Source organism: Ochotona princeps, chromosome 12 (genome assembly GCF_030435755.1).
Source record: "Ochotona princeps isolate mOchPri1 chromosome 12, mOchPri1.hap1, whole genome shotgun sequence".
In the NCBI taxonomy this organism is placed as follows: Eukaryota; Metazoa; Chordata; class Mammalia; order Lagomorpha; family Ochotonidae; genus Ochotona; species Ochotona princeps.
Genome location: NC_080843.1, coordinates 8135509 through 8161831, shown reverse-complemented (window position 1 = coordinate 8161831; position 26323 = coordinate 8135509). Strand labels below are relative to the sequence as shown.

The window sequence follows — 26323 nt, the reverse complement described above, 5'->3', positions numbered from 1 at the left end:
GTTCTGTCACAGGCTGTCTATGGGTCCCACAGGTCTCTGATGACATTATTCTGCAGAGTGTGGCTAAGCTGAGACTCAGTGGTACTTGGTGGGGAACATTTGATTAGAAAATGTCACTTTGTTAATCTAAAGAAATGGTTCTCATCATTGATTTTCCTTTGCTTCTGAACAGTTCGCACTGGAATCAATTCCTAGTAAACTATTGTCCTTGGTGTGTATGTGTGTGTGTGTGTAAACACACGCATGGCTTCATGAGATGTCTATTAGACTTAAAGACAGCAATTCCAACAGGCCTGAGATCCCGGTAGACCCCTTTGCTGAAAATGACTTTCAAAAACAGCAAATTTTCCTCATTCATGTCTGAAGGGTGGTGTGCTTTACCGTGTAACAGCCATACTTATCTGAGTTTTATCAGAATGAAGCATGTGTAATTTAGCATGTCACCCACTTAAGGAAAAGCCCAGGTCACAAAAGTCAGTTATAGTTTACAAATGTAACACACAGAATCACAGCCAGTCAGTGTCCCTTCCTTCCAAACAGAGGAAAGCATCTGGGGCCACCAGCCAGAGGCTACGGAGGTGTGGGCGGGGCCTCAGTGCCTGTTGCTAGGCTGCCTGCCCAGTTTCACCAAGAGGTCCACAGCAGGAGCTTGAGTTGCTTGGCAACCATATCTTTAGCCCCGGCATTTTTCTTAATGAAGGTTTTTCACAAATCTCTCTGTGATTCCCCCTAAATTACCAACTTGTGCCTCCTGATCAAGTACAATTTTACTTCCAAATAATCTTGTGTAAGTTTGCTCAAGGTCGCTTCACATTTCACTGTCTATTGTAACTGCTGGTGTTTCCAAATGCCACTTTTCCAGCTGTGATTTTATACCTTGAGTTACCTAGTAAACACAGTAGGGTTTCAAGACATGTTAGGTCATCATGCAGGAGGTTGTGTGTTCTATGTGAGTTTCCATGTCTATACACAGGAAACTTGGCTTTTCCATAAGTTGCCACCTGGCTATGGACTTGAACCTTATGCTTTCCCGTAGATGACTAGAAGAGATGAGAGGTAAGAATTTGATGTGTTTGATTTCCTGAAGGCTTTTCTTTGGGGCATCTATGATACAATATTTATGGTGTATAAATAACTTTTTCAGGAAAGTTTGAAGCATTGTTTGTCAAAACTGGATGACATCAACACTATTTTCTTTGTAATTAGCTGGAGATAAAATCCCAACTGTGGCAGCATCATGAGGCTTTCCTCCAATATTAGTATATTTAGTAGCATTTGGACATATGGCCATTAAAAATCCAATTTGAAGACTGTCCAAGTCAAATGTGTACTTTGCCCCTTTCACAGATTCCTTGTCTTAATACATCTATATTAGTATTAACAAATTCATGCTAACTTTCTTCTAGAATTTTTATTAATATAACAGTGCTAAGGTATAAAGCCACTTTATTCTTGAGTCTTAATTTTTTATTTTTCTCTTTCATAAAGTAGGCTGTGTGAACCTGTCGTCTCTTACCACAAAAGCAAAAACACAAAATTGAAAATAAAAACAGACCATGAACATAAATTGTTCCATAGGTAGTAAGTTTCCCATGCATTTCCAAAAATTTTAGGCTACCTCCTCTTTCTCAGGAGCTTATACGGAAACCTTCAGAATAAATAGAAATTTCTCAAGAATCACATGCTTTCATTTAGGCTTAAAAGTTCTTCCTGCAAATGTGATCATTTTGCTCCAAGAGAATCTATTTTTCACTCTAAAAAATTTCTACTCCTATACAAAAGCACATTACGTATGCTTATAATCACATGAATAAAGACTTGCAAAGAAGAAATTTCAAATTGCTGTATTTTATTTGCAAACCCTGTGAGAGCTTATAGTGTCAGAATCACATCAAGGCAAACAATGATTGTGGTGGGCAATCTTGATTTTGCATCCAAACCATCTATGGGGTTGTTTTTGTTCGTTTGTTTGTTTTAAAGAAATGTTCTTAGCCCAAAACAAAACAGTCTAATTAAATGGCTGTTAGTTTAGACTTCTGCATCTGTATCTTTAAATGGCTCCCTGAGCCAGACTGTAGAAACCTTTAGTTCCAGAGCTGCCTGTGAGCACTGGATGTGTCCATGGCCCAGCAAGCCAAGACACCAGCTTGCATCTCCATACCTGTGTGGTCGCTGTCGAAGTCGTGCTGCTTCTCGAACCCCACATCTGTTGAAACTGCACTCTGATTTCTGCAAAGGTCTCAATGATGACAGCAATAAACACGTTCTGCAAGGGAAGCACAAGCCACACGGAGCCCACGTTGGAGAGCAGAGGGCAGAGGGGACTCGAGAGCAAGCCCAGGCTCTGACCGCACGGAAGCCTCCCTGGGACGCTGTCCCCCAGTACCTTGACGAGCCAAGCGAGGAAGAAGATGAGTGTGATGAAGTAGAAATAGGAACGCCAGCGGGGAAAGCTGTCGATGGCTCTGTACATGAGGAACACCCAGCCTTCCTGCGAGGCTGCCTCGTAGACCGTAAAGATGCTGGTGCCTGTCAGAGAGACCAGAGACTGGTCAAATAAGGACGGGTCTTCCACAGAACACTATTTATCCATGCTCATTCGCTCGCTCTCTCTCTCTCTCTCTCTCTCTCTTTCTCTCTCTCCACCCATTTATTTATTTGAAAGCAGAATGGTAGACACAGGACATAGAGAGAGAGTAAAAGAGAGAGAGAGGGGAGAGACTGATTTTCCATCCACTGGCTCACTTCCCAGTCAGCTTAAAAACAAAACAAAACAAAACAAAACAAAACAAAACAAAACAACAGGCCTTGGCTTGGCAGAAGCTCCATGCTGTCTCTCACGTGGGTGGCAGGGTTTCAAGCACTCAGGCCATAGTCTGTAGCCTTCCCAGGAACACTAGCAGGAAGCTGGGGTGCAATGGAGCAGCCGGGACTCGAACTCACTCTCCAATACAGGACAGCACTGTCACAACCCACAACTTAGCCCACTGTGCCAGAATGTTAGTCCCTTTCCATGTTCAGTGCTTCAATCATAAAAAATTCCTCTAAATGGATTAAAATTGCTTGTGGCGTTTTATTCCTATTCTATGGATTTTGATTAAGTTAACTTCTATCTAGAGTGACTTTGTGATGTCTAGCAATGGAAGTCACGTTGTAACATCAACTACTAAATGACTCTGACAGTGAGGAAGAGGTGAACATTCAAATGGAGGATAGATATAGTAAAAGAGAACGTCTAGGGTTCATTTCTGCCACCTTTGGCTGAAAAGCACCAGCTCGGATTATGAACAAAACTAAATCTGAATGTTAAACTTGAAATAATTTACTCATATGAGGACTAAAGTATCTTAAGCTGCAATGCTAATATGAACATAAAAGAGCCTGTAATCCATGATTATTGGATGCTAAAATGTAGGCAGTAAATCATCAAATAACATTTTTTACTTTTTGGAATTGTCTTAATGAAAATGCTTCTGTTAAAAAAAGATTCCATATGGGCTCCAGTTTGTGTTCAGGCAGCTCCAGTTCCCTTCCAGCTCCCTGCTTGTGGCCTGGACAAGCAGTAGAGACGGCCCACAGTCTTGGGACCCTGCACCCGTGTGGGAGATGCAAAAGAAGCTTCTGGCTCCTGGTTTTGGATTGGTGCAGCTCTGGCTGTTGTGGCTACTTGGGGAGTGAACCAGTGCATGGCAGATCTTTCTGTATCTGCTTCTCTGTGTAAATCTGCCTTTTCAATAAAAATAAATAAATAAATCTTTAGAAAACAAACAACATTGTCTGAGTTTTAGTTCAGTGTTATGTTGTTTATATTTTCTTCTGCTCTTGTAGACTGTAACCTCCACAAGTCCCACCACTTTGTTTTTTCTAGATTACAAGTCTAGTGTTCGGGACAGAGCCTGGCATATGGCATAAAGAAATCAAATTAATGTGCACAAATTTTTTTTAAAAAGTGGTTGAGGAAGCTCACGGAAGTCACACAGCCGAGTAGGTCAGAGTGCGGGCTGTGGGTTTTTAAACGAGAAAACACGAATAGAAAGGAAAGGCACCTTGGGTGACGAGGGGAGCTGCAGTCCACGCAGTCTACAGACTTCAAGGGTGGCCTGTCGTTCATCCGTCACCTTGGAGGGACTCCAGGAGTGGGTGATTGTATTCAGGCCTATGAAGTGATAGTCCCAAGGCCAATGTGTGACCCACACCAGCTGCCAGAGCTCCTGATGCCCAAGACAAAAGGCCTCTTCTGCCTATCCACTCCTTTGCACAGTGCCAGTCTTTGTGGATTTCTTGGCTCTGCTTTTCCCCAGAGCCCTGGCTTTCGCTGTGCCTGCACATTCACTTGTGTTCTTGTGTGACCCTGGCCTAGTCCTCTGTTCCTCTGTCCACACCGGTAACTCTCTCTAGGACCTGTGGTGTAGGTTCTCACAAGTCTGTCCTGGCCTCCGCCCTCCTCCTGCCTTTGTCCTGCTGCCTTGAGAGCCCTTCCTGGAAGCATTTCAGTGTGTGTGTGTGTGTGTGTGTGTGTGTGTGGCATTCATGGATAGTAGGATACATCATACTCCAAGTCAGCATCCCGACCATTACAACAGGCCTATATGAATTAAAGTGCTTCATTCTCTTTCTCCACAATTCCCCTTCTAGGAGTACTACTAACCCCATTTGCAGACAAAGACATTCAGGCTGAAGTGAGTTACAGTGAGGGTCACATGGATAAGAAGTGGCATCATTGGTTAGACCTGATGTCTTCGCTCATGTCTTAGGCCTCTTGTCCTTGTGTGGGGAAAGCTTAGGATAACTGCTATCAGAAATACTTGATTGGCTTCCAAGAATGCAGGCTTCTTCCTTTGGTTTCTGTGGCAAAGGGCGGGGCTCTGCCTCAGTGCCCTGTGTCTTGTGAAGAATACAGGGCAGGCTAAGAATACATGCTGTCTGATGTGTCTTAGCCACAACTAGTGGGTGTGAGCACTTGTTCATTTCTGGAATAGCAGTGGTAGTGTGGGCTCCAGGAGACAGCTCCAACTCGGGACATGAGGGACCACTCCTGGCGATGAACCCGAGGAATAAGATAACCTTGAACTCCCAGGACGGTCAGATTCCCAGACAGAGAGAATCCTGGGCCCATTTAATGTGCTTTCCTGTTGTTTTTAAATTTAAAAAGTCGTTTTTCATCAACCACCACCTACTAGCTCACTTTTACCACTCTCATGTCAAAGATGAGATGGCTGTGTGGCCCTCACTAGGGACCCTCCCAGCTCGCCCAGAAACGTCCACAGCTATGTGGATATGAATGTGTGCTCGCCTCTGGAGGCGTGTTCTTTCCACTGTGCCATGCATGTCTGAACTTTCTGAAACTTTCCTTGGCCTGGTTTTGAGGAATTTGAACACATTCCTGTCTGGTAGACTTTGTGAAAGCAAAATTCTGCTTTTAAAGTTAAACAGACTAGCCCAAGGAAAGGGAAGGGAGGGAAGGGAAAATTCCTCCTTGAGCTTTTGGCTTAGCAAGAGTTCTTTTTATTTTTTCTTGGGTGTGGGGAATACATTTATCTGCCTTCTCTCCACTCTTAAGTTTCTCAGATTATTGTCAGACAAGTTTTAGATATTTCCAGAACACTGAACCAAACCCAGAATTAAAAGACAGCAAGACTTGGTTTACTTTAATGTATTAGACACATCAGAATCATATAAACTTCAGAAATGATCATTGGTTTCTTTTGGGGTGAACCTTCTGTTCATGGAGTACTAACTGTAATGCTTGCTCACTAAGGCTCTGTCCCATGATACAAGCATCATCATTTGAGGAATGGAATAAAAAATAGAGAAATTCTTTTTAAGAAATGGGATGCATTTGAAGCTGGTCAGATAACTGGCCTTTGCTTATGCATGGCCCTAGCACTAGTTTCCCAGGACTCATTTTTTCCTTCCCTTCTCTCTGCTAAAAAAAGACAAGCCAATGACAACACCAGGAGTTACGCATTGCCCAGAGAGGGCCACAGCACCTGCCTTCACTCAGGGATAACTTCAGTGGGCAGCCCCCTACCCACCCCAGACCATGACTTCAGGAAGAAATAAATTTACTCAATCCCAATAAGGCTACTGTAGCCCATCCATTATATACCCAAAGTAGTTCAGGTCTGGCACAGTTTTCTGAAGTAGCTGGTATCCACAGAGGTGTCAACGTGGAGAACCATGACAGCTACAAATAAAAACACACGCATCCTGAGAGGGCATGCCAACGAGGAGGTGGATTTGATAGCTCAGGGAAATGAAGTAAGGCAAAATTCCTTCTCATAAAAACTGTTCTGTTAACTTCGAGTTCCTGACATGCTGAACCACAGGAATTCACACTTTGCATAAACTTTTAGCACAAAGGATGAATTCTCCCCATGGGTGTAAAATAACAAGGTAAAAATCATAACTTAATGTAACATAAAGACTTGCTTAAGATCCTTTGACATGTTCAAAAGAGACACTTTAAACATGGGAGTCGTACTTTTTAAATATAAGGTTTTGGTTACATGACTAATGGTATGACTCACCAACATGAAGCAGCAAATTATTTCTCAGGAAAAGAGTTATACTTCATCTGATTTCAAAACACTAAAATATTTGTTAAAGAGTAGTGATATTTATTATTGAAAAAGGGTTAAAATAAGGCAAAATCCTAAGAATGAAACACACATCCATTGATACCATCATGCACACGCACACACATACACAGAGGTCCAGCACAACTGAAGTCAAACGTACCCACAGAGAGTTCACATACTTAAAGGACTTCCATGCCTGCATCTTATTATTCTAGGCAAGGAAATATGTGAACTATTCATTTTGGCAAACCAAGTACACTGAACACACAATTCATGTTGTAAGAGTGGCCATCTGAATGATATAAACCTGACACCACACAGCTTGATGAAATGTAGGGATGCGTTGGAATATCTGTCTATCAAAATAGACTTATTTAGGTTGGCGCTGTGGAACAGTAAGCTTATCCTCTGCCTGCCAGCACCTGCATCCCATAGCGTGTTGGTTCATGTCCTGGCTGCTCTCCTTCCTGATCCAGTTCCTACTAATATGCCTGGGGAAGCAGCAGCAGAGGATGGCTCAAGTCCTTGGGCCCCTGTATGCATGTGGGAGACCTGGAAGAAGTTCCTGACTTCCAGCTTCCAACTGGCTCATAAGGAGTGTGAACCAGCAGATGGAAGATTTCTCCCTCTTTCTCTGTAACTCTTTCAGAGAAAATCAAATAAATCCTAGGAAAAAAAAATTTTTTATTGACTCCTTCACCACATCTACCAACTTGTACCTATCTTTCTTTTTTAGGAAAGAATTAGAAAATTTGTCTCGGTTCTTAGTAAGACTATAGGGTAATGCTGTGTGGTTTGAGTGCAATTCACCATGTGTAGCCAATCTTTTCAAATTTGATCATTTTATTTTATAGGAAACATTCTCTTCACAGCTACTGGTGACTGTATATGCGACAAAAATCAAGCAAGTCTCACTGACACAGTTGAATCAAAGAAAGTAAATTTTCTACATTTAGGCATATGTACATTTAATTATTCAATCATGTTTTCTGTTGTAAGATAACAAATTAGGGGAAAAAATTCACTAGCTACAGCATTTTCAATCTACCCACATCCCTCAAACTCAACGTGTTATGAAACTGATATCCCTATAACATACACTTCTGGAAGTTACTAGCAACACCATCTAATTGTTCCACGCATACATCGTCCTCTTTCAACACACATTTACATTAGCAAATCTCACAGACTCAACAAGCACCGTGTCTTCAGATTCCTCCGCAGCCTGCACTGCCACCGTCCCTGTCCACATCTCTCGTGGTTTGTGACTGTCAGCTTTGAAATGCTCCCCTCCTGCACCTGGCTCCCCTGCTTTCCGTTCTGCACCCAGCAAACACTGCACTGGCTGCCCTGCATGCTGACAACGGTCAACACTGAGTCTGCTCCCTACATGCTTCTGTGGCTTCTCATCACCTTCCAAAGCAAAAGCCAAAGTCATTACGTGACCTGGAAGGTTCTCTCTGACCTGTTCCTTTTCACGTTCTCTCTTGTTTTCTCAAGGCTGGCCCCTCCCCCACCCCAGGAGCAGAACGTGGACGATGCTCTCTCCAGGGCCTCTGCTTTGCACACCGCACCCATGAAGAGCCTGTGCTTTGCTATGAGCTTGCATAAAGGAGACCCTAACGGCTAGCCCTTCTGGAATTCCAGTCCTCGCTCACAGGAGCTTCTCTCCTCCCGTGTGAGCTCCTTCCCTCAATACTACACAGAATCTTCTTTATTTTACTTGTTTATCATAATGATTGCCTGTCACCTTTTGTCAAACTGGTAAGTTCTGGAAAAGCCGCAATCTTTTATTTTGGTCTGATTTTTCAGGATTGTGAGCAAATGGCTGGTACTGAGTGAGTACCCAAGCAATAATTGCTGGATGTTGGATGAATGTTATGTGAAAATATTTCTCATGACTGACTGGACAGGAGGGAAACTGATGGAAAAATCGTAGAGAATCACATTCATGTCTAATGGAAATAAAGTTGGAACTGACTCAAAATTGGATATTCATGTATGTATTCTTACAAAATCTCATCAGTCATTAGTTGGCTGTGTGAATCAGAGAAACAACAAAAACCCTGAGTGCATGTGAAATTTTGGGGCAAGGGCCAGATGAACGTAGGAACAGGTGGCGTTTTCCTAATGTGTTCTTTCCATGGCAGATGGCGTCTGCATTTCCAGCCTGCACAGTTTCATTACTTTGAGTTCTTTAGTTTCCAGTCAAATACAATCACACAGGGGGAGCTACAATGTTGTATCTCTTATTTCTACAATATCACCATGAAGACCGAAGAATCACTCAGCCCTCTATTCCAACAAATGTGCAAAACAACTTTTCCACTGTATCCCAAATGCAAAATGTACTGATCAAAGTGAATTTCATGTCAAAGATCCTCCCACCAGTCTGGCTTGGATTCTTCCTTAAAGTTTTACTACACTCAGCAGCAGCAGCACCCTGCCCAAAGGCAGGCAAGTGGAGCTTTCTGTTTAATGTGTTGGGAGGCTTGGAAGATGTGTGGCTTTGCTGAATCTGACTTTTCATCTGAGAGTGTCCTTATTGGTCATACAGACATCCCACTGGCAGGTGGAGGGCAGTGCTGAACAGGAGAAACTGCCCCCAAATGACCCTTATGACAGCTTTACAAATGGAAAGGGTGAAGGGTGAGTGACAGAGAGGCTCTATGGATGAGGACTTCATACAAAAACATATCATTACGTTTTGTTTATCTAATCTCTTTAGGCATTATTTAATTACAAGTAAGTTAATTACAATCCTTGAGAAAAAACGGTAAGGATGAAAAACATTATTAAGCCAACAAGATGTCAGTGTGGCTGTGGCTTTGAGAAAGAAAAATCTTTGAAAGTATAAAATTATTCTGAATCCTAGAAGAGTCTGCAGATCCTGAGAGAAGCAAGTGGGAACCATGGGGCACTACGGCTCCCGGGAGGCACCAAATTCAATCCAATGGACACTGTTTAAAATGTTTACACAGATGTATGCATGTACTAAGGATGGATGCATGGATTATCAAAAAGATATCTTGTGGCCCACTACAGCAGCCTAGTGGTTAAAGTCCTTGCCTTGCTAGCACCAGGGTCCCATATAGACGCTGGCTCTAATCCCCACTTGGGGAGTGAATCATTGGACAGATCTTCCTCTCTCTCTCCTCTTCTCTGTATATCTGCCTTTCCAATAAAAATGAAATAAATCTTTAAAAAGTATATGTAGCAGCATATAATTTCAACAAGACATTTAATGTTTTATCCTTTATAAAATATAAAGTCTCCTAGATGGCAGTACGTCTATGTGAATTCACAATTGACGGAATAGTCAAATCTACGTAAATTTCTATATAGAAACTAAGGGAGACATTCATTTATTGATTTAAGATGTAACAATGGAAAACTGTCCTAATCGGAATGTGCACATCATTTACCTGTAAATGATAACATGTCATTGTGCTTTTTAAAAAGCTGCATAAAGTTGTGCTCGCTTCGGCAGCACATATACTAAAATTGGAACGATACAGAGAAGATTAGCATGGCCCCTGCGCAAGGATGACACACAAAAAGCTGCATAACGTGTGTGTGTATGTGTGTGTGTGTGTGTGTGTGTGCACAGCACATTTTCCTTATCTGTGCACCTAATGATGGACACCTGGGTTGATTGTGACTAGCCGATGGGATCTGCCCTGGCACCATCCCCACCTGGAGACAAATCACTGTGATGCAGACTCGGGACATCAGCTTCGGCGTGGTCTGGACCCGATCCTAGCTCCGACACATATTAACAGTGGCGCTTCTGGCAAATCATCATACTGCTCATTTCATCTGTAAAATGGGAACCATTTTCCCCACCGAAATTATCTTTCCCCTTCTTGAACTGAGTATATGTCATGTATCCACCCAGTTCCTAAGCGTCTGCCACATAGCAGTTGTAAAAATATTTAATGAATAAATTGTTTTTATATAAGGACGAATTTACATACCAATCATAACCATATTATTTCTCCAAAAAACTTTAATAAAATTAATTTACCTTTTCAACTTGTTTTATTGATAACAATTAATCACTGGTAATGATTAACACTAAGTTAGAATCGGTAGTAAGTGACCGAATGGTGAAGTCTGTTAGTAAACTTGGACACTAAAAAGCATATGCTTAGAAACACAATTTTACATTTCTCTCTCTCTAACAGATTTATTTATTTTACTTGAAAGAGTTACAGAGAGAGAGAGAGAGGGAGAGTCAAAGAGAGATCTTCATTCACTGGTTCATTCCCCAAGCGGCTACTATGGCCAGAGTGCAGGGGAAAAGCACTTGGGATTTCCCTTACTGTTTTGCTAGGCAATAAGCAGCAAGCAGGATTGAAAGTGGAGCAGCTGGCACCCAAAGTGATGGCCATATGGATTGCTGGTGCTGTAGTCACAGAATTAGCCTGCTATGCCACGGTGCCAGCCCCAAATACCAGTTTCTTTCTAGGATGGGAAAACGTTAACATTTGCTGCTGCGGTGAGCACTCACAGTTGGCAAGACCTGCCCCTTCATTTGAAGTTACAATACTGTAGTTATCGAATACGCTGCCATCTGTGCTGGGGCCCCACATGTCTCCTGAGATCACCAACAGATGGGACAGGGGTTGGCTTCCCTGCTTGCTTCTTTCCATGTCAGGCAGTGTGCTTCAGGTGGAGAGAACACAAACTCTCCAGTGCTCAAGTTACAGTTGTAGCTCTGCCTCTATTACGTGAAATAACTCTAGCTTTAATCTACAGAATGAGTATATGCAGGCACAAATGGGACGCCATTTCTCAAGTCTATAATGACACTGGTAAGGATTCTCATCAAAGCTTGCATGTCCCACCCTCTTCCTTTCCGACACCACAATAGATGGTGCAGTTCATGACATTAATCAGCACCCAGTTCATACCGTGTACTGTCTCTCAAAATTCCAAGGACCCTCAATCTAATCAAACTATATAGATCACCTTTAGGAGTCCTCACAGAGTACACTTCATGCGAACCAATGAGAGCGACTCTCTGGATGCAGCTGTCTCTGAGCATTCTAGATTTAGTCTCCATTCATGAAGAATGCTGCCACTGCCGACTTTTATCAATCTGGACACATGTATCTTAGTGATTTCTCAGAATTATCCACTTACGTTTTCAAGAACATCTTATTCCCACATTCTTCTTCAATAGCTTTAAATCGGCACTGTAAATATTATGTGAGGTTTAGCAAAGACTTATCCCTCTTTCTCAACTTTAAATACCAAGTTTTTGTTGGATGGAAGTTTCTAGCATCTGTCAGTATTAGATCAAGGCTATGCTATAACGAATGCAGGAAAACTCTTGTTTATATTTCTTGGATACATGGTACAGAGGAAAAAATGTAGCTATACTTTCCAGTTTGTCAAGTATTTCAAAGTTTGGGACAAGGTGAACATTGTGACTATAATTTTAAAATACGCTATTCTATATTTTACCATAGAGTCCATTCACACGAAAAAATGTGTCACTGTTAGATGAGGAAGACTAAGAAACTTTTTGATGCTAAATATGAAATATTTACTGTGGTTTCCAGATGGCTTAATGCCTCCTTGGTTTTAAAATAAATTCAGTTATAATTACTTTGCATACTTAATTTTTATATATATGTATATGTAAATATACATATAGACTTAAATCTTCACTAAAACACACAGTACTCAATATATTTCATTTTTCAGTCATACTTTAGGGATTTTTGGGAAAATTAAATAGTCCTGTATTCTTTATTGAAATTACTTAGCCAAATATTTGGGAAAGTTGTTCTGCATCTCATAAAAGTGCTTCCATTTACTTTATTTTAGCAAAAAAAAAAGTCCTTTTTAGACATTAAACTTTTATTTAATTTTACCAAGTAGACATTTGCTTTACTTTAGGCACTTAGATATTTTTAGACATTTAGACAGTAGGCATTTATTTTACCCCAAAAGTCCTAATTAGACATCAAAAAATATCCAATTATTAAGACAGTAACAGATGATGTGGAAATAAGTGAGAATGCATGAGGAATAATTTTATGGGCTAAAACAAAAAAGGAATTTCTGTCATGACCTAGATACCCTGGAGATGCTGCAGTATGTAAAGGTTCAGACTTTCGATCGTACATCTTCCAGGAGTATATGGCTCCTGGCCATTGTCCCCTGGCCATTGTCCAAACAATCCAATGTCTCCCTTGTAACTATTGATGGTTTAAATTCCGGTAGAATGCTGCCCAGAGGTCCCTAATTGTCTTGCTCCTACGGTAGCTTCCAAGAGCCACCTCAGCTGATCAATTGATTCTCCTCGTCTCTCACTGTTCAGAAACCTGATGGGATGAGTCACTGAAAGCCGGCTGTGGCCGTGACCCCTCGGATGTGGGTGCTGCCCCTCCATGGCTGCCTCTCCCGAGGCCATCTGGGAGCCGTGGGCTTTAGGAAGGCTGTATTTCCTCACCAGTGTCAGATGGTTATGCTTCTCTGTCTATGTAACTGACATATAAATGTTACATTCTTTAATTCCTTTTAAATATGCCAACTATTCCACTGTTTTAAAATGATGCCTAACCCTCACAGCCTTCCACATACACATGCTTATATTTTTAGGGACTCACATGTCAATTTAGGGTTGATGATTTTGGTGCTGGAAAAAAAGTCGTTTTTGTGCTTTTGAAATATAAGAAATACATTGCTCACAAATTCATTGGCATAGCTAGCTTTGAAATTTCATCATCTGCTCTGTGCCATCCTAGCTCTCCTCCCTATCTTTAGAACAGCACCTAGTATGCAGGGCCCAATTTACATTTAATTAATGTAGAGGATGAGAGATTGTATTCTCAAATTGCTTCATATCTGAAGGGAGGATAAGATATTGTCAGCATCAACAATAGAATATGATCATCCTATCTTTCCATTGGCTCTTCATGGAAAAGATAAGAATTCCTAAGTAGGAATACTGTGGCTAGACTGAAGCTCTTGTATTTGGCATTTTCCATTTCCCTCAGAGAATAATGGTTATGATAAGGGTGAATCTAAGTATGTGAAGAAACATGTGGCTCTCTTAGCCCTGGGAGATCCATTTGACACTGATTTTGTTTTAAATGACTTAGCTTTTGAATAGAAAAAGAAACTGCAGTTGAATTTAAGATATGTGTATCTGTTGCCATTTTTATCAAGTCTATTGAATCCTGAATCGTGAGCAACTAAGGAAGTCCATGCCAGAGAACCTTTTTAGAAAGTACTATGATTTTCAATAACTCAATAAGAGGTTGGATTAAACAAGTTTTAAGGAAAAATTAAACACCGTGCCTCTGCAGAATGATGGGGATGCCAAGCAGCAAGAAGACATAACCAAAGTTGGCAAGTGATCCGTAACAACTGACTTCTCTTCCAAGTCCACAAAACTACCAGATATAAAAACCCAAAAAGCACTGAATTGGGAAGAAAGTGCTATTGAAAGTTACTATGAGTTGTACAAACTGGAAGTAATCCAGTGGGTACACTGCAGGAAAAATACCTACACGTGCTATGCACCTGAAGTAGAGCATAAATGAAGCATGGTAGCTTGGCCTCTTTTAGGGCAACTGGTGTAGCATCCCAGACTAAGATGGGTGGAGCGGTGAGTGTTTAATCTAGCAGATACAGTGCTCAGAAGTTCTCTGTCAGGAGAATCTAGATGGCAGAATAGGGTGAGGACATGTTTAAGCAGACAGGGAAATATTAGCCAGAGTGAAGCAGAGAGGAAACATTCCAGGGAGTAGGAGAGAACAGACCAGCAGCAGAGGGGCACCTGGAGACTTATGGACACAGAAAGGCAGAGGAGACAATGGTGTGGTGCTGCACTGACCCAATAAGTCAGCAACATTCAGCAAGTGCCAATCTGAACTTGACCTGCAGCTGAAACTCCACCAGCAATCAGGTGGGAAGGGGAGTTCACTGAGACTGGGGACATGAACCCAGACAAAGAACTGCCTGTTCTGCTGGTTTGCTTGATTTGGCCAGGAGGAGAGGCAGAGGAGCTGATCCCAAACAGGCAGTTGGGGGAACAGCATGGATTTCACAGCTGAAACCCCCAGGAGAGCCGAATCAGGCACCAACTTGTGTAGGGAAGAAATGGTTATGGGAATAGGACTGAATATGCACTAAGCTGGGAGCAAACTCATTTTGGGATCGGTGAATTGCAATGACGTGGCACCCTTCAAGTTCCACCCAAAATATGTCCAGGTAGCCCCCAAACTTAATAGCAAGCAGATCAAGAACTCCACGAGTTTCACATCAGGCGCCATTTTGTACAGTTTGGCAAAGGCTTTGAAAACAGTGAGCTGTGCATGCGCTATCATCCTGGGAACCAGAACTGGGAGAAACTTTGTACAGACAATGGTGCAACAATAGCATGGGGTCACAGGAGGTGGAGGGCTGAGCCAGGAGCTGGACTATGCATAACATGTGGAAGTTTAACATAAGAGTCCAAATCTGAAACTTGCTGGATGGAGTGGCACAAGTGACTGCAAACAAGAACTGTGTACCAATAACAATAAATAAAATCAAACTGCAGATCTATAGGTGACACAGCTTGGAAACCTGCCCCAAGCAGAAGAATCTGATAACCAAAAGTACAATGACCAAGAGAAAAAGAAGAGATAAAGGCACAATGAATATTACTGAAGATTCCCCTACAAAGGAGCAAAGCCCTTTGCCAACCTCAGAGTTAACTGAGGAAGACATCGAGAAAATGAAATATTCAGAATTCAAAATGCTTGTTATAAAGCTTCTCATGAACAATGAGAACATTGTAATACAGCTGTTTAAAGAATTTAAAGAATATGTCACACAGGAAATAAATCAAATGAAAGCTCTTATATCAGAAATGAAAAATACAGTGGAACAAATTAAAAGTACAGTGGAGAGCTTCCAAAACAGAATGAAGGAAGCAGAAGGAAGAATCTCAAACTGGAAGATATTTCCTGTCACAAGGTGGAAACAAAAAGCTGGAAGCAGAGCTGGGTCAAGCTAAAAAAAGTATTCAAGAACTGAAAGACACCAGTAAGAGGCCAAATATAAGAGTTATGGAGTTCCAGAAGGTGCAGAAAGCTGGGTTTAAACATGTATTTAATGAAATAATAAAGGAAAACTTCTCTAATCTGGAGAAAGAATTGGGAAACAACATCCAGGAGGGGCACAGAACTCCCAACGGGCTTGACCAAAAGTGATCTTCACCACGACACATGGTCATCAAGCTCTCTTCAATCAAACATAAGGAAAAGATCCTTAAACGTGCCCATGCAAAACGTCAATTGACATACAGAGCAATGGCAATTAAACTCACAGGAGACCTCTCACAGGAAACTCTACAGGCAAGAAGAGAATGGAGCGACACATTCCAGGTTCTAAAAGCAAAAAATTGTCATCCCAGTATAATGTACCCAGCAAAGCTTTCCTTTGTCTTTGAAAATGAAATTAAATTCTCCCACAGTAAAGAAAAGTTCAAAGAATACGCCTCTTCCAAACCTGCCCTACAAATGATACTTAAAGATGTTCTCTTGACAAAGAAAAAGAGTATCACCCACAAAAAAAACAGAGGCAAATGTGAACAACATCCCAGTAAAATAACAGAAGACTATATCAATGGACAACCCACTGGTAAATGACAGGGACAAATTACCACCTATTTATATTAACCTTGAATGTAAATGGTTTAAACTCATCAATCAAATGTCATAGATTCGTAGACCAGATTAAAAACAAAACCCATCTATTTGTTGCCTTCAAGAGATACATCCCAGCAGCAAAGATTAACAGAAACAAAATCTCATGGATTTTGATGTTTCTAGCTTCATTCTTCAAAACACGTTTTATTCTCATTAAATTCTTTATGACTCAGACCATACAGAAACATCATTTTCTTCAAGAAGGTTTTTGATTTCCTTTTTCACTTTTTCAGTGACAAATTGGTCATTCGGTAGCATGTTATTTACCTTCATGGCATTTTAATTTCTTTTTTTTGCTTCCTGTTGTTGATTGTGTTTTGTGGCTTTTCATTTAAGGGGATGTATAGTAACTGTGTGATGGAGACCATCATATCCAGTGGTATGTCATTTAACTTCATGGCATTGTTGGTTTTGTTTGTGGCTTTTCACTTGAGGCGATTTAAAGTGAATGTGTAGTGGAGACTGACATGTCCAGATGTGAGGATACGGTGCAGTGTGCATCTCTACTTCTAGACTGAGGATGGGATCTCAGTGGAACTGTTGGATATGTCATGACAATGGGATGCTGGACTCTCAGCCATTGTCTATACCCTCAATGATGTACTAAGGACCGTCTATGAGGAACTACGCTGCTGCAATAATATGGGAGAACTCAATTGGCTGGAGGGGGTGGGAGGGATCAGGGGAAGGGTTAGAGGAAATTCCAAGGCCTATGAAACTGTATCATAAAATAATAAATAAATAAATAAATAAATAAATAAATAAATAAATAAAATAAAACTTCCCAGACACCTTTAAAAAAAAAAGAAGTCGCAGTAAGGCTTGTCCTGCTCTGACATCCCACCTTCAGAGAGCCACAACAACCAATACCTCTGTTGTCTGTCATTCTTGAGCTTTTAGTCTGATGTCCTTGCTTTACCAGGTGCCACAGCCAGGTTTGATGTGAGGACTTTTCACAATGGGAGTCACACTTTTATAGAATGTGACTTGTGTTTCACAGGATTCTCAGAAGAACATTATCTTCTTCATCAGAGAGTTAATTATGGTCAAACTATTGGCCTAGAATTATGACATGTACTCTAAAAAAATGTGAATCGTAACTTCACAGTGATTTCTTATGGAAAATCACTTTTACATTTTCAAACATTCCTGAGATTCATGACTTTTGTGGACTTTTGTGCCCACCCTGTGATGTAGCAGGTAAAGCTATATCCTGGGACACCAGCATCCCATGTGAGGTCCTGTTCAATGCCCAGTTGCCCAGTTATCCACTTCCAATCCATTTTCCTGCTTAAAGCTTGGGAGAAGCACAGGAATATGGCCCAAGCATTCATGTCCCCACATTCACAAGCCCTGACCACTGACAGCTTTTGGGTAGTGAACAAGAGAATGGAAGATCTCTCTCTCTTTCTCAATAAAATAAATCATTTTTTAAAAAGTATCCTTTAAATCATAAAATGTATTAAGTTGTAACATCCCCTTCATATGCAGTCCATTCCTATGAAAATTTTATCAACATAAAATTATAAAAGTTATGATTTCTTAACAATAGACACCATAACCCATAAGCATTTTGCATTTGTAAACAGATATTTTAAAAATTAATCTCAAGCACAGTCTATGAAACTAAGTTCTTTTATATTTCCCATGATAGTTCTAAATTCGGTTCCTTTTGCCCTGTTCATTTCTCACTTCTGTATAACGAAAACATTCTTGACATCCTTATCAGTTCTATTTTCCATGTTTTTGCACCTCTTAGTACACACTGTACACTCTGGTTGAGTGAGTTAAAATCTATCTTCAGATATTCAACCTACAGAAACAACAAAGAAAATGTTGTATGTATGTGACAACTTCTAAGCTCTGAAAGATTTTAGAAAACTTTCCTAGCTGCTCCAAATTACAACTCACCCACCTCAATGAAAAGGGAAGAAATGACCAGTTCTAAGCACCATGAAATAAAGTACAATCTAGAAAGCCTTTGTTGTCACTTTAGTTTTGATTTTAGATGGAGGTCATTTTTTTTCCCTCCTGCATTTCTGCTTTAGAGTAAAATCATCAATTCTGGGACATTTTCCAATGCAGCCAATGGTTTTTAGCTTTGTGCCTTTCAGACAGTTGAGATGCTTGATAATGCTGTGTGCTATTATTTTCAGTACCATAGGAAGTTATTTTTTATAGAAGAATATTACTATGGGGGAAGAAAACAGGCTCTATTTTTGTATGCCATTAGGGTTTACTGCCTTTCAAGACACCGATTATGGGGAAGGAGCCATTACCAGTCCTTCCGGTTCTTAGAATCTGTCTCAAAAGGTTTCTGTGACTGATTGCAGTCAGCTCTCACAGCTCTGTCCTTGCTCCTGACAGCTGCCCACAATGTACCTGCCGTTACTACTTTTGTATTTCATTCTTGTGATGGAGACAGCCTCTTTTACTGCATCTGTTCTCCATTTATTTGATTCTAACACCCTCCCAATGCAGTTCTCTCTTATATATTTTTGTCTGTTGTGATAACACTTCCTTAGGGTTGAGTGAAAGGGAAGTGATACTCCTGAGTCTACAGAGAAACACTGCTAATTTCTTATGTTTTAGGTGACAAATCCATTCAACAATGCTGAAGTTGTGACAAAGTCCTGAATTCTCTGTTGTCCTTAATCCACGAAACTCCACATGCCTCCTTTTTGTCACAAACAAAATGGAAATCTGAGTTCTAAGCTTGCAGTATTTTATCCTTTCATCAACTCTAGAACATACCTTTAAAACAAAGAACAGAAAAATTCTCGTAACAACAACATATTTTAAACAAAACCCAGGGGGCAATCAAACAAAGCATATGGAATGGAAATTCACAAAAGAAAAATTATGACTGGTCAATACATGTGAAAAGAAGCTTAAACTGATTATAACCTCAGTCTATATACAATACATCCATTCAAAAATTGAGTAAAACATGAAAGTTTGATATTATAAAATATCATACAATAAAATATAAAATTTGATACTAGAAAATACTCTGAAAGAAAGCCACATATATGGTAACACATGGGAAAATTTGGAAGTTTTTATGAAAAATTTAAAACTTGCATATGCTGCACTTCTATTTCCAGATATCTACCACAGAGAACTATTCATACAGTTCACAGGGAGACTCCTGCAAGATGTACTATACCAGTATTAGTGATCACAAACAAAAAGGGACACATGTCTGCCTCTTACAGAAGGAATGTAGGAAATGATACCAGGCAAACCAAATAAATGAGATGCATATTGACACATATGAATATTATTTAAGAAACTCTACACATTTTCTTTATGCACATCTGCATGCAACCCTGTGAAATAAGCTTGAAAGGAGTCTAAAAGACTATTGATAAAACACATAATAATATTATATGGAGACACTGTAGAGACAGCTGAACTTAAAGGTAGACATCAAAAAAGACTTGGTTTGCTATTCTAATATTTGAAAAAGAGGAAAGAAATTATTTCTTATGCAGCCTATTTTTGAAATTCAACAAGGAGGGACCAGCACTGTGATGTGTCACGTAAAGCTGACTCCTGTAGTGCTAGTACCCTATACAGGCACTGGTTCATGTTCCAGGTGTTCAACTTCTGATCCAGTTACCTGCTAATAACTAGAAAAATGTCTGAAACACGACCCAAGTGTTTGGTCTCCTGCCTCTCACGTGTGAAACTTAGAGAAAGCTCCTCACTCCTGGCTTTGGCCCAGCCCAACCCAGGCCCTGGTAGGTTTCTGTGTTTGAACCACAGATAAAAGATGTCTCTGTCTCTTTCTCTCTCTTTCTTTCAGTCTCTCTTTCTCTGTAATTATTTAAAATAAAATAAAATAAATCTTGAAATATATAGATAAACTTGACAAGCATACTGAAGTGAGGTTGACATTCTTCATAGTTAGAATTTTACTTTATAAAGTCAAATGCTTAAAAATACATGAACTGAACCATTTTTATGTTACCAAGGACAATGGTTTATCATGTAGATGTCACTGATTTTGTATCTGTTAACTGTATTCACTTTCAGAGAGTATGGTTGTGTATGTATAAGTGCACAGCGTATGTGGAGAATACAGGAAATTAATACAAATCAATTTGTATGACCGATTCTCACTGTGCGGATCAATTGGTAATGCATAGATACATGTTTTGCAAAGTACAAGAATATACAATCCTTAAATGTGCAAATGTTAGTATGAAAATTATCTGATTATACATAATATACATTATTAAGTATGTAACATATAAATGCTATAGACTGAACCATTTGTAATTTCATAAGCATCAATGTAAAATTTCTTACTCAAATGTGCATGTTTTTGTACTAAAGATCTAGGAAAAGCTTTTAAAATATTTTCAGTTCACCAATTATATTTAAGTAGACTATCAAGTAAGTCATCTATATAATGATTGATTTGTCTTTTATTTTAAGGGTAATATGTCTGCAGAAATTCAGAAGTGATAATTTCGCATTTCATTTCATTCCCAACTTTTTTCCTTTAAACCACTTGTTAAGCTGCCACAAAAATGATCAAAATAAGTTAGTAAAAATATCTATGCTTAATTTTGAGATAACTATTTGGCTGAGTGATCCAAAACATTCTAAACATCTATAATTTCTTATAGTTCAATGACAATGTGGTTTTACTTTACATAAGTTTATTAAGAGATTTCTCTATTAGTTGTATCACTACATTACCAACTACTTACAGTAAAAGTGGAATTCTTTTTTTTTTTTTTACGCAAGTTAGTTTTGAAATTCAGCATGTAGGGACCAACACTGCAATGTGTCGAGTAAAGCTGGAATTACAATTAATTTACTTGACAAATTTCTTAGCAGATGACAAGCATTAAATAACTCTTTGCAGAGCTCAGTCATTTGCATTAACCAGGATAAATGTCTCTGAGTTTTCAAAATCAACCAAATTATTAATTCAATGACATAATTTGTTGACATTGTCGGCCAATCTGTATTCAGTTCTCCATAGGAACGATGTAAGATAAATCGGCTGAATCAGCGTAAGTATGGTCTTGGTTGTTTTGAAAGACCTCTGATTTTATTTCATTTTCTTCAAAACTCATGTTTAAAACTGTGTTTCCTCAGTGCATGATGACCATTTTTTGAAGACAATCCAAGAAGATGAAAGATTCTTACATGTAAATCTGATCATTTATTTTCAGCCTTAATACACTCAATTTAATTATTTGTAATCTACAAAAACACAGAGCTTCTACAGTGAAATCTAGCAAGGAAAACATGGACTCATGAACTTCTGCGATTTCAGCAGGCGTAACAGAAAGCAATGCTCATATTTACAAAAGTGTAAACCGTAAGAAAGCAGTTCCTTTGCTGGGATGCTCTGGGTGATCTAGCCACTGTCTGGAGACTAACACTTCGATAAAATCCAATATTTTCCCAAATCCCTATCTCTGCTATTTTTATCATCTACTAGAAAAGCAGTTGCTGAGGCTCCTGTTTGAACTAGAGACACAGACCAAAAAAGAATAGAAAACAAAACACCTTAACATTCAACAAACCAAGAGAAGCGAAACTTGTTAGCACTTTCATATGATAGTAACATTTGAAAGTACACAGTACACGTTATCTATACCATTCTATTTAACTACACAATCAGAGGGCCAAGTTTTTCCTGTCAAGGAATCAATGTTCATTTTTTTTCACATGCTATGCTAGTGAATGGTCACTGCCCATCACAATTTCTAAGTCCTCTTGAATCTTAGCCCTTCCACAGAACAGTCGGCTGCCCCTTGGTTCTGTACTGTCATTGACACTGGCCCAGAGCCCTCCTCATGTCTACCCCCCAGCTGCTCCTTTGTGCACTGTGCGCTCCTGGCTTTCTTGATTTTCTTTATAGGCTAATTAGGCCATCCAGGCAGCCCCGTTAGGCTAAAATGTGGTGTGGCCAGGACACAAGATGGTAGAAATAGATAAGATAGTGCATCCGTTCCTTCGGCTTAATTTCTGTTTCTCTGGCCCTATTTTTTTATGGAGCTTTATCTAAGGCGATTTACATCTGCTAACAGAAATTAGCACAGGGCATTTCTTTTAAAGTGACTGAGAGAAGGAAATGTTGCTCAAAGAAGCTTGTTTGAGACTTGAGATGTAATCAAACTGTTGATGCATTAATTATCTTTTCTTATTACTTGATACAGTTCAGGTTTCATTTTATTCTTAATTTTGCCTACTAAGTTCTTCAAAAAATAAAATGGCAAATTCTGTTTGACAGTTTAGCATTTAAAATTTGATACCATGTCTTCAGTAGCAAATTCCGTTAGGCAGTTTATTTGTTTTTAAATCTGGTACCATGTTTTAGACTATTCCCCAAAAAACTTAAGTATACCTTTGGCATTCCAAAACCTGAACAAGTCAGATACTGAACTAAGAGATCTTACAGAAAGAATGAGTGTGGGGTTACATGAATATTCAGTGACACCTACTTCAAGCTCTGAGTTCTCACCTCCCCAGAGTCTTGCCGTGGTGAAGAGCGTACCTAACACACAGCAAGTTCTCCATTTACTGCATGCATGTGTGAATGAACAAACTTTACAAGATGCCCACAGTCCTCCTGAAAACATCGCTTGGAAACGGTGACAGCATATCTCAGGATTTCCAGAACTTTCTCTATTCAAAAATTCCACTAAATGCAACATTGTGGCCAGGAAACCATAACTCCTAGATAACCTCTATCTTCTGAAATGCTGATTTCTTAAATTTAATTAGTTTGGCGAAATGCAGAATTGGGTAGCCAACACTGGTTTAGAGAATGGGTTTTTCATTGGATTGACTTGACCCTAACCCCCTGACTGTCTGTATTGTATAAGCTTGGTATTACGACCCTTCAGTTTCATTGGTAAAATAAGTGGAACAATCATTTGTTGCTATGTAACGAACCACCACAGAATGTGGTATGTTAAAACAATCAGCATATATTTGCTTATGATGCCATGGTCAGTGATTTGGGGAAGGTTATTATGGCTAAGCTGGACCTGGTAGGCCACCAGGGTAGGTTAGTCTGAAGCGAATGCCACTAACAGATTAGGCAGTTGGAACTTGCTGTGAAGTGGCAGCCTCAGTTCCTCTCCCTGCGGCCCCTGGCTCTTCTCAAAGCTAGCTGAGCCTCCCTCCACAGCCATCGTAGGGCACATGGTCGGCATGGGAAAGTACAGAGCCTTTTGGGATACTTGGCTCCAAACTTACACCATGTCTCTGCTCCACAATCTCATGGGCAAAGAAAATGATGAAAGCAAGGAGGAAGTGGAGACAAAGCAATTGCCAGTGTATGGCAAATGGGGCACGGATCCCAGGAGGGGAAATTTGCTTTTTCCATCCTTATAAATAATCAATGACAGTAAGCAATCATTAGGCTACTGGAATATTAAAAGTGCTATGAATAGTAGTTTGTTTTATTTTCATTAGTCTTTTGTAAATGTAATTATTTTCTCCTCCTATAACTCATTTTCACATAAGCTTTTGGGCTAAGACAAGACGGGGGAAGGATCGCATGCAGTATCTTGCTGATAATTCTTTGAGCAATCTCTTTAATAATTGACTGAGGTTTTTACCTCCATACTAAAGAAAATCTATTTGATTAAGTCTAACCAAGATTCAGTGGATTCCATGTCTGGCCCGTCATCTCGTTTTCAAATTCTTACATACAGTAAATGGACATAGACTTTGCATTGTGAGAGATGGAAGAATGTTACTGACTTTCAGGGTGATAGTCATCCAAGAGTTTAAAAAAAAACACTTCCTATTTATTACATAGGGAGCAGAGACACAGGGATGGAGGGACAGATTGGATTCTCACCAACCTAGGCAAAAACAGAGGCATGTGGGAGTCTGGAGTCTACTAGCCATTGAGGTACAGAGAACGACACAAGGAAAGATCGTAGAGTTCTAAAACACAGGAAGAAGTCATAAAAATGGAGTAGGAACTGAATCATTTTTTCCACCTTCACTCCAGCTTACAGCTTGGCTAGCTTTTTTCTGTGAAGGATCATATGGTATATATCTTAGGCTTCGCCCTAAGGTTTCTGTTGGAGCTACAGGACTCAGCTGTTGTTGGAGGAAGAAAGCCACAGGTCGGCCACAAACACATGGGCATGGGGTTGCAGTAAGAATGTATTTATGAGAGAGCCAGGAGCAGGATTTGACCCACTGGCCATGTTTGCTGATCCCTGCCTTTGGTGAATGCACAAATTCAGCATCGCTTAAGCTCTCTGTAGGAGCCCTGTGAATGCAAAGTGTCCCAGCTCAGGGAAGGTTTTTCTGGCAGCCCGCAAAGCAGAGAACTGAATTGGGCATTTTCTTCACAACGAAAATGTCTACAGAAGAGAGAATACACTATATATATATAGCACATAAGAGCAGAGTGAAATGTGAGGACATTTTAAAATTATGTTATATGATCTTAAATATTTTCCTAAGACTAAACAGACTGTAGAAATATCTGGCATTGGCTCACACTGCTCCGTCTTTTGGTCTGTGTGGCTCTATGCTTTCCCTACCATCTAGTCATTCATTTAAGTTAAAAAATAGCATTTCGTAAAAGCGGTAAGTACTTAGAGAACTCACTGGGTGTGAGGATCGGATTGGTCTACTCCAATCTTCCCAATGTTCTGTGGTATATATCCCCATCTCACAGCCTCGAGTGATCTTTGGACTCACACGCCTGAGAACACACACGACTGTGGCCCTGCACTGGGCTGTGGACCTGCTCCCTCGGCACTGCTTCTGCTCTCTGAAGCTCAGCCCACCTCCGGCATTCTGTGCCAATGCTGGCTACACCTCAACATCACTTTGTGTCAAGATTTGTAGCCACATCTATTTGTAAATTAAAGAATATATTTTTATGCTAGAACCCAGATTGTTTTATTAGATGCAATGGAGTTGCTTAAGAAAATTTACTTCCTTCATGGTTAGGTAATTTCGGATCAGGAATTTTGTCATTTATTTATTTATTTGCGGAGGCACTCAAGTGGAACGAAAAATCCCTGGTACATTTGTTGAAAGCAACATAATGAAGCACCCCAAGTCTTAACTTGTTAGAATTATTTTCAGTGCTCAATCACTGTCAGTACTTATCTGCAGTCTAACCTCTTTCTTTAATTTTCTGTTTGTTTGCTTTTACACAAATCAACTACTGGTATATTTTCTTACTTGGATGCATGGAGATTGGCATAATGATTCATCAACACAAAGTAAGAATAGCAGTAAGAAGAAAATAGAATCCTTGTAAAATAAAAAATTCATATAAAACACCATGCTTTAGGAAGTAATGCTTAAATGTATAATGTATGTAATGTCAGTGAAAAAAGCTGCATGATGATATAGAAATTGCAAAGTAAGGATTTTAGAGCAAATTGCCATAGTTTGTTTATTTAAGCACCTCCTGTGTTTGCATTCCCCAGCTCAAACCCTAACACAAGCAAATAATAAGAGCATACTTCTCAGGCACATAAATCAAAACTATCTAACCAACATATCCAGCAGTCAGAGTCTGAGAGAAATTAAACCAAAACTGGGAGAAGGCCCAAGGTCAAGGGGTTCATGGACAACACATACTTGGAATCGATGTAAATCTCAAGTCCACCTACTATCTAGCAGGGAAGTTGCTGTTTGTCTCCCAACACAAGACGGGGTGGCACTGGGGCATCTCTGGGGAGCTACAAAGGGTAGTTCTTCAATGAAGGCTGGACAGTGCCCAGCTCAGGAAAGCTGAAAGCAGCTTGACCTCTAGGCCCATGAGGGACAGCTGTCTCCCAGGAAAAGTGGGAAGTCCAGGCCTGCGCAAATTAATTTGTGTTATCTAAATGCACCCTGCCCCTTGCACTGCCAACAGTCTGAAGTGTTCTCCTTCCCAAACCACAGCCGCAGCACAGAATGCGTACCTGGAGATCCCCAAGATCACGACAAACACAAATCTATGAGACACTTCAGGAGGACACAGCATCCCTGAAAGTAAACTTTGCTAAATTGGAACCCACAAAC

The 26323-nt window shown here is 40.1% G+C and overlaps 1 protein-coding gene and 1 non-coding gene across 3 annotated transcripts in view; one reads left to right on the top strand and one right to left on the bottom strand.

Moving 5' to 3' along the window:
- Nucleotides 1-26323, bottom strand: part of NALCN (sodium leak channel, non-selective) — a 258521-nt gene that overhangs the window by 176899 nt on the left and 55299 nt on the right. For both annotated transcript variants that reach the window (XM_004577371.4, XM_058670621.1), the window contains 2 exons: nucleotides 2387-2529; nucleotides 2162-2266 (listed from right to left, as the gene is read on the bottom strand). In XM_004577371.4, coding sequence (XP_004577428.2) covers nucleotides 2162-2266; nucleotides 2387-2529 — 248 coding nt within the window. The remainder of the gene's footprint in view (nucleotides 1-2161; nucleotides 2267-2386; nucleotides 2530-26323) is intronic.
- Nucleotides 10056-10159, top strand: LOC118758015 (U6 spliceosomal RNA). The gene has a single exon (XR_004995482.2). It is a non-coding gene; the product is annotated as a U6 spliceosomal RNA (small nuclear RNA).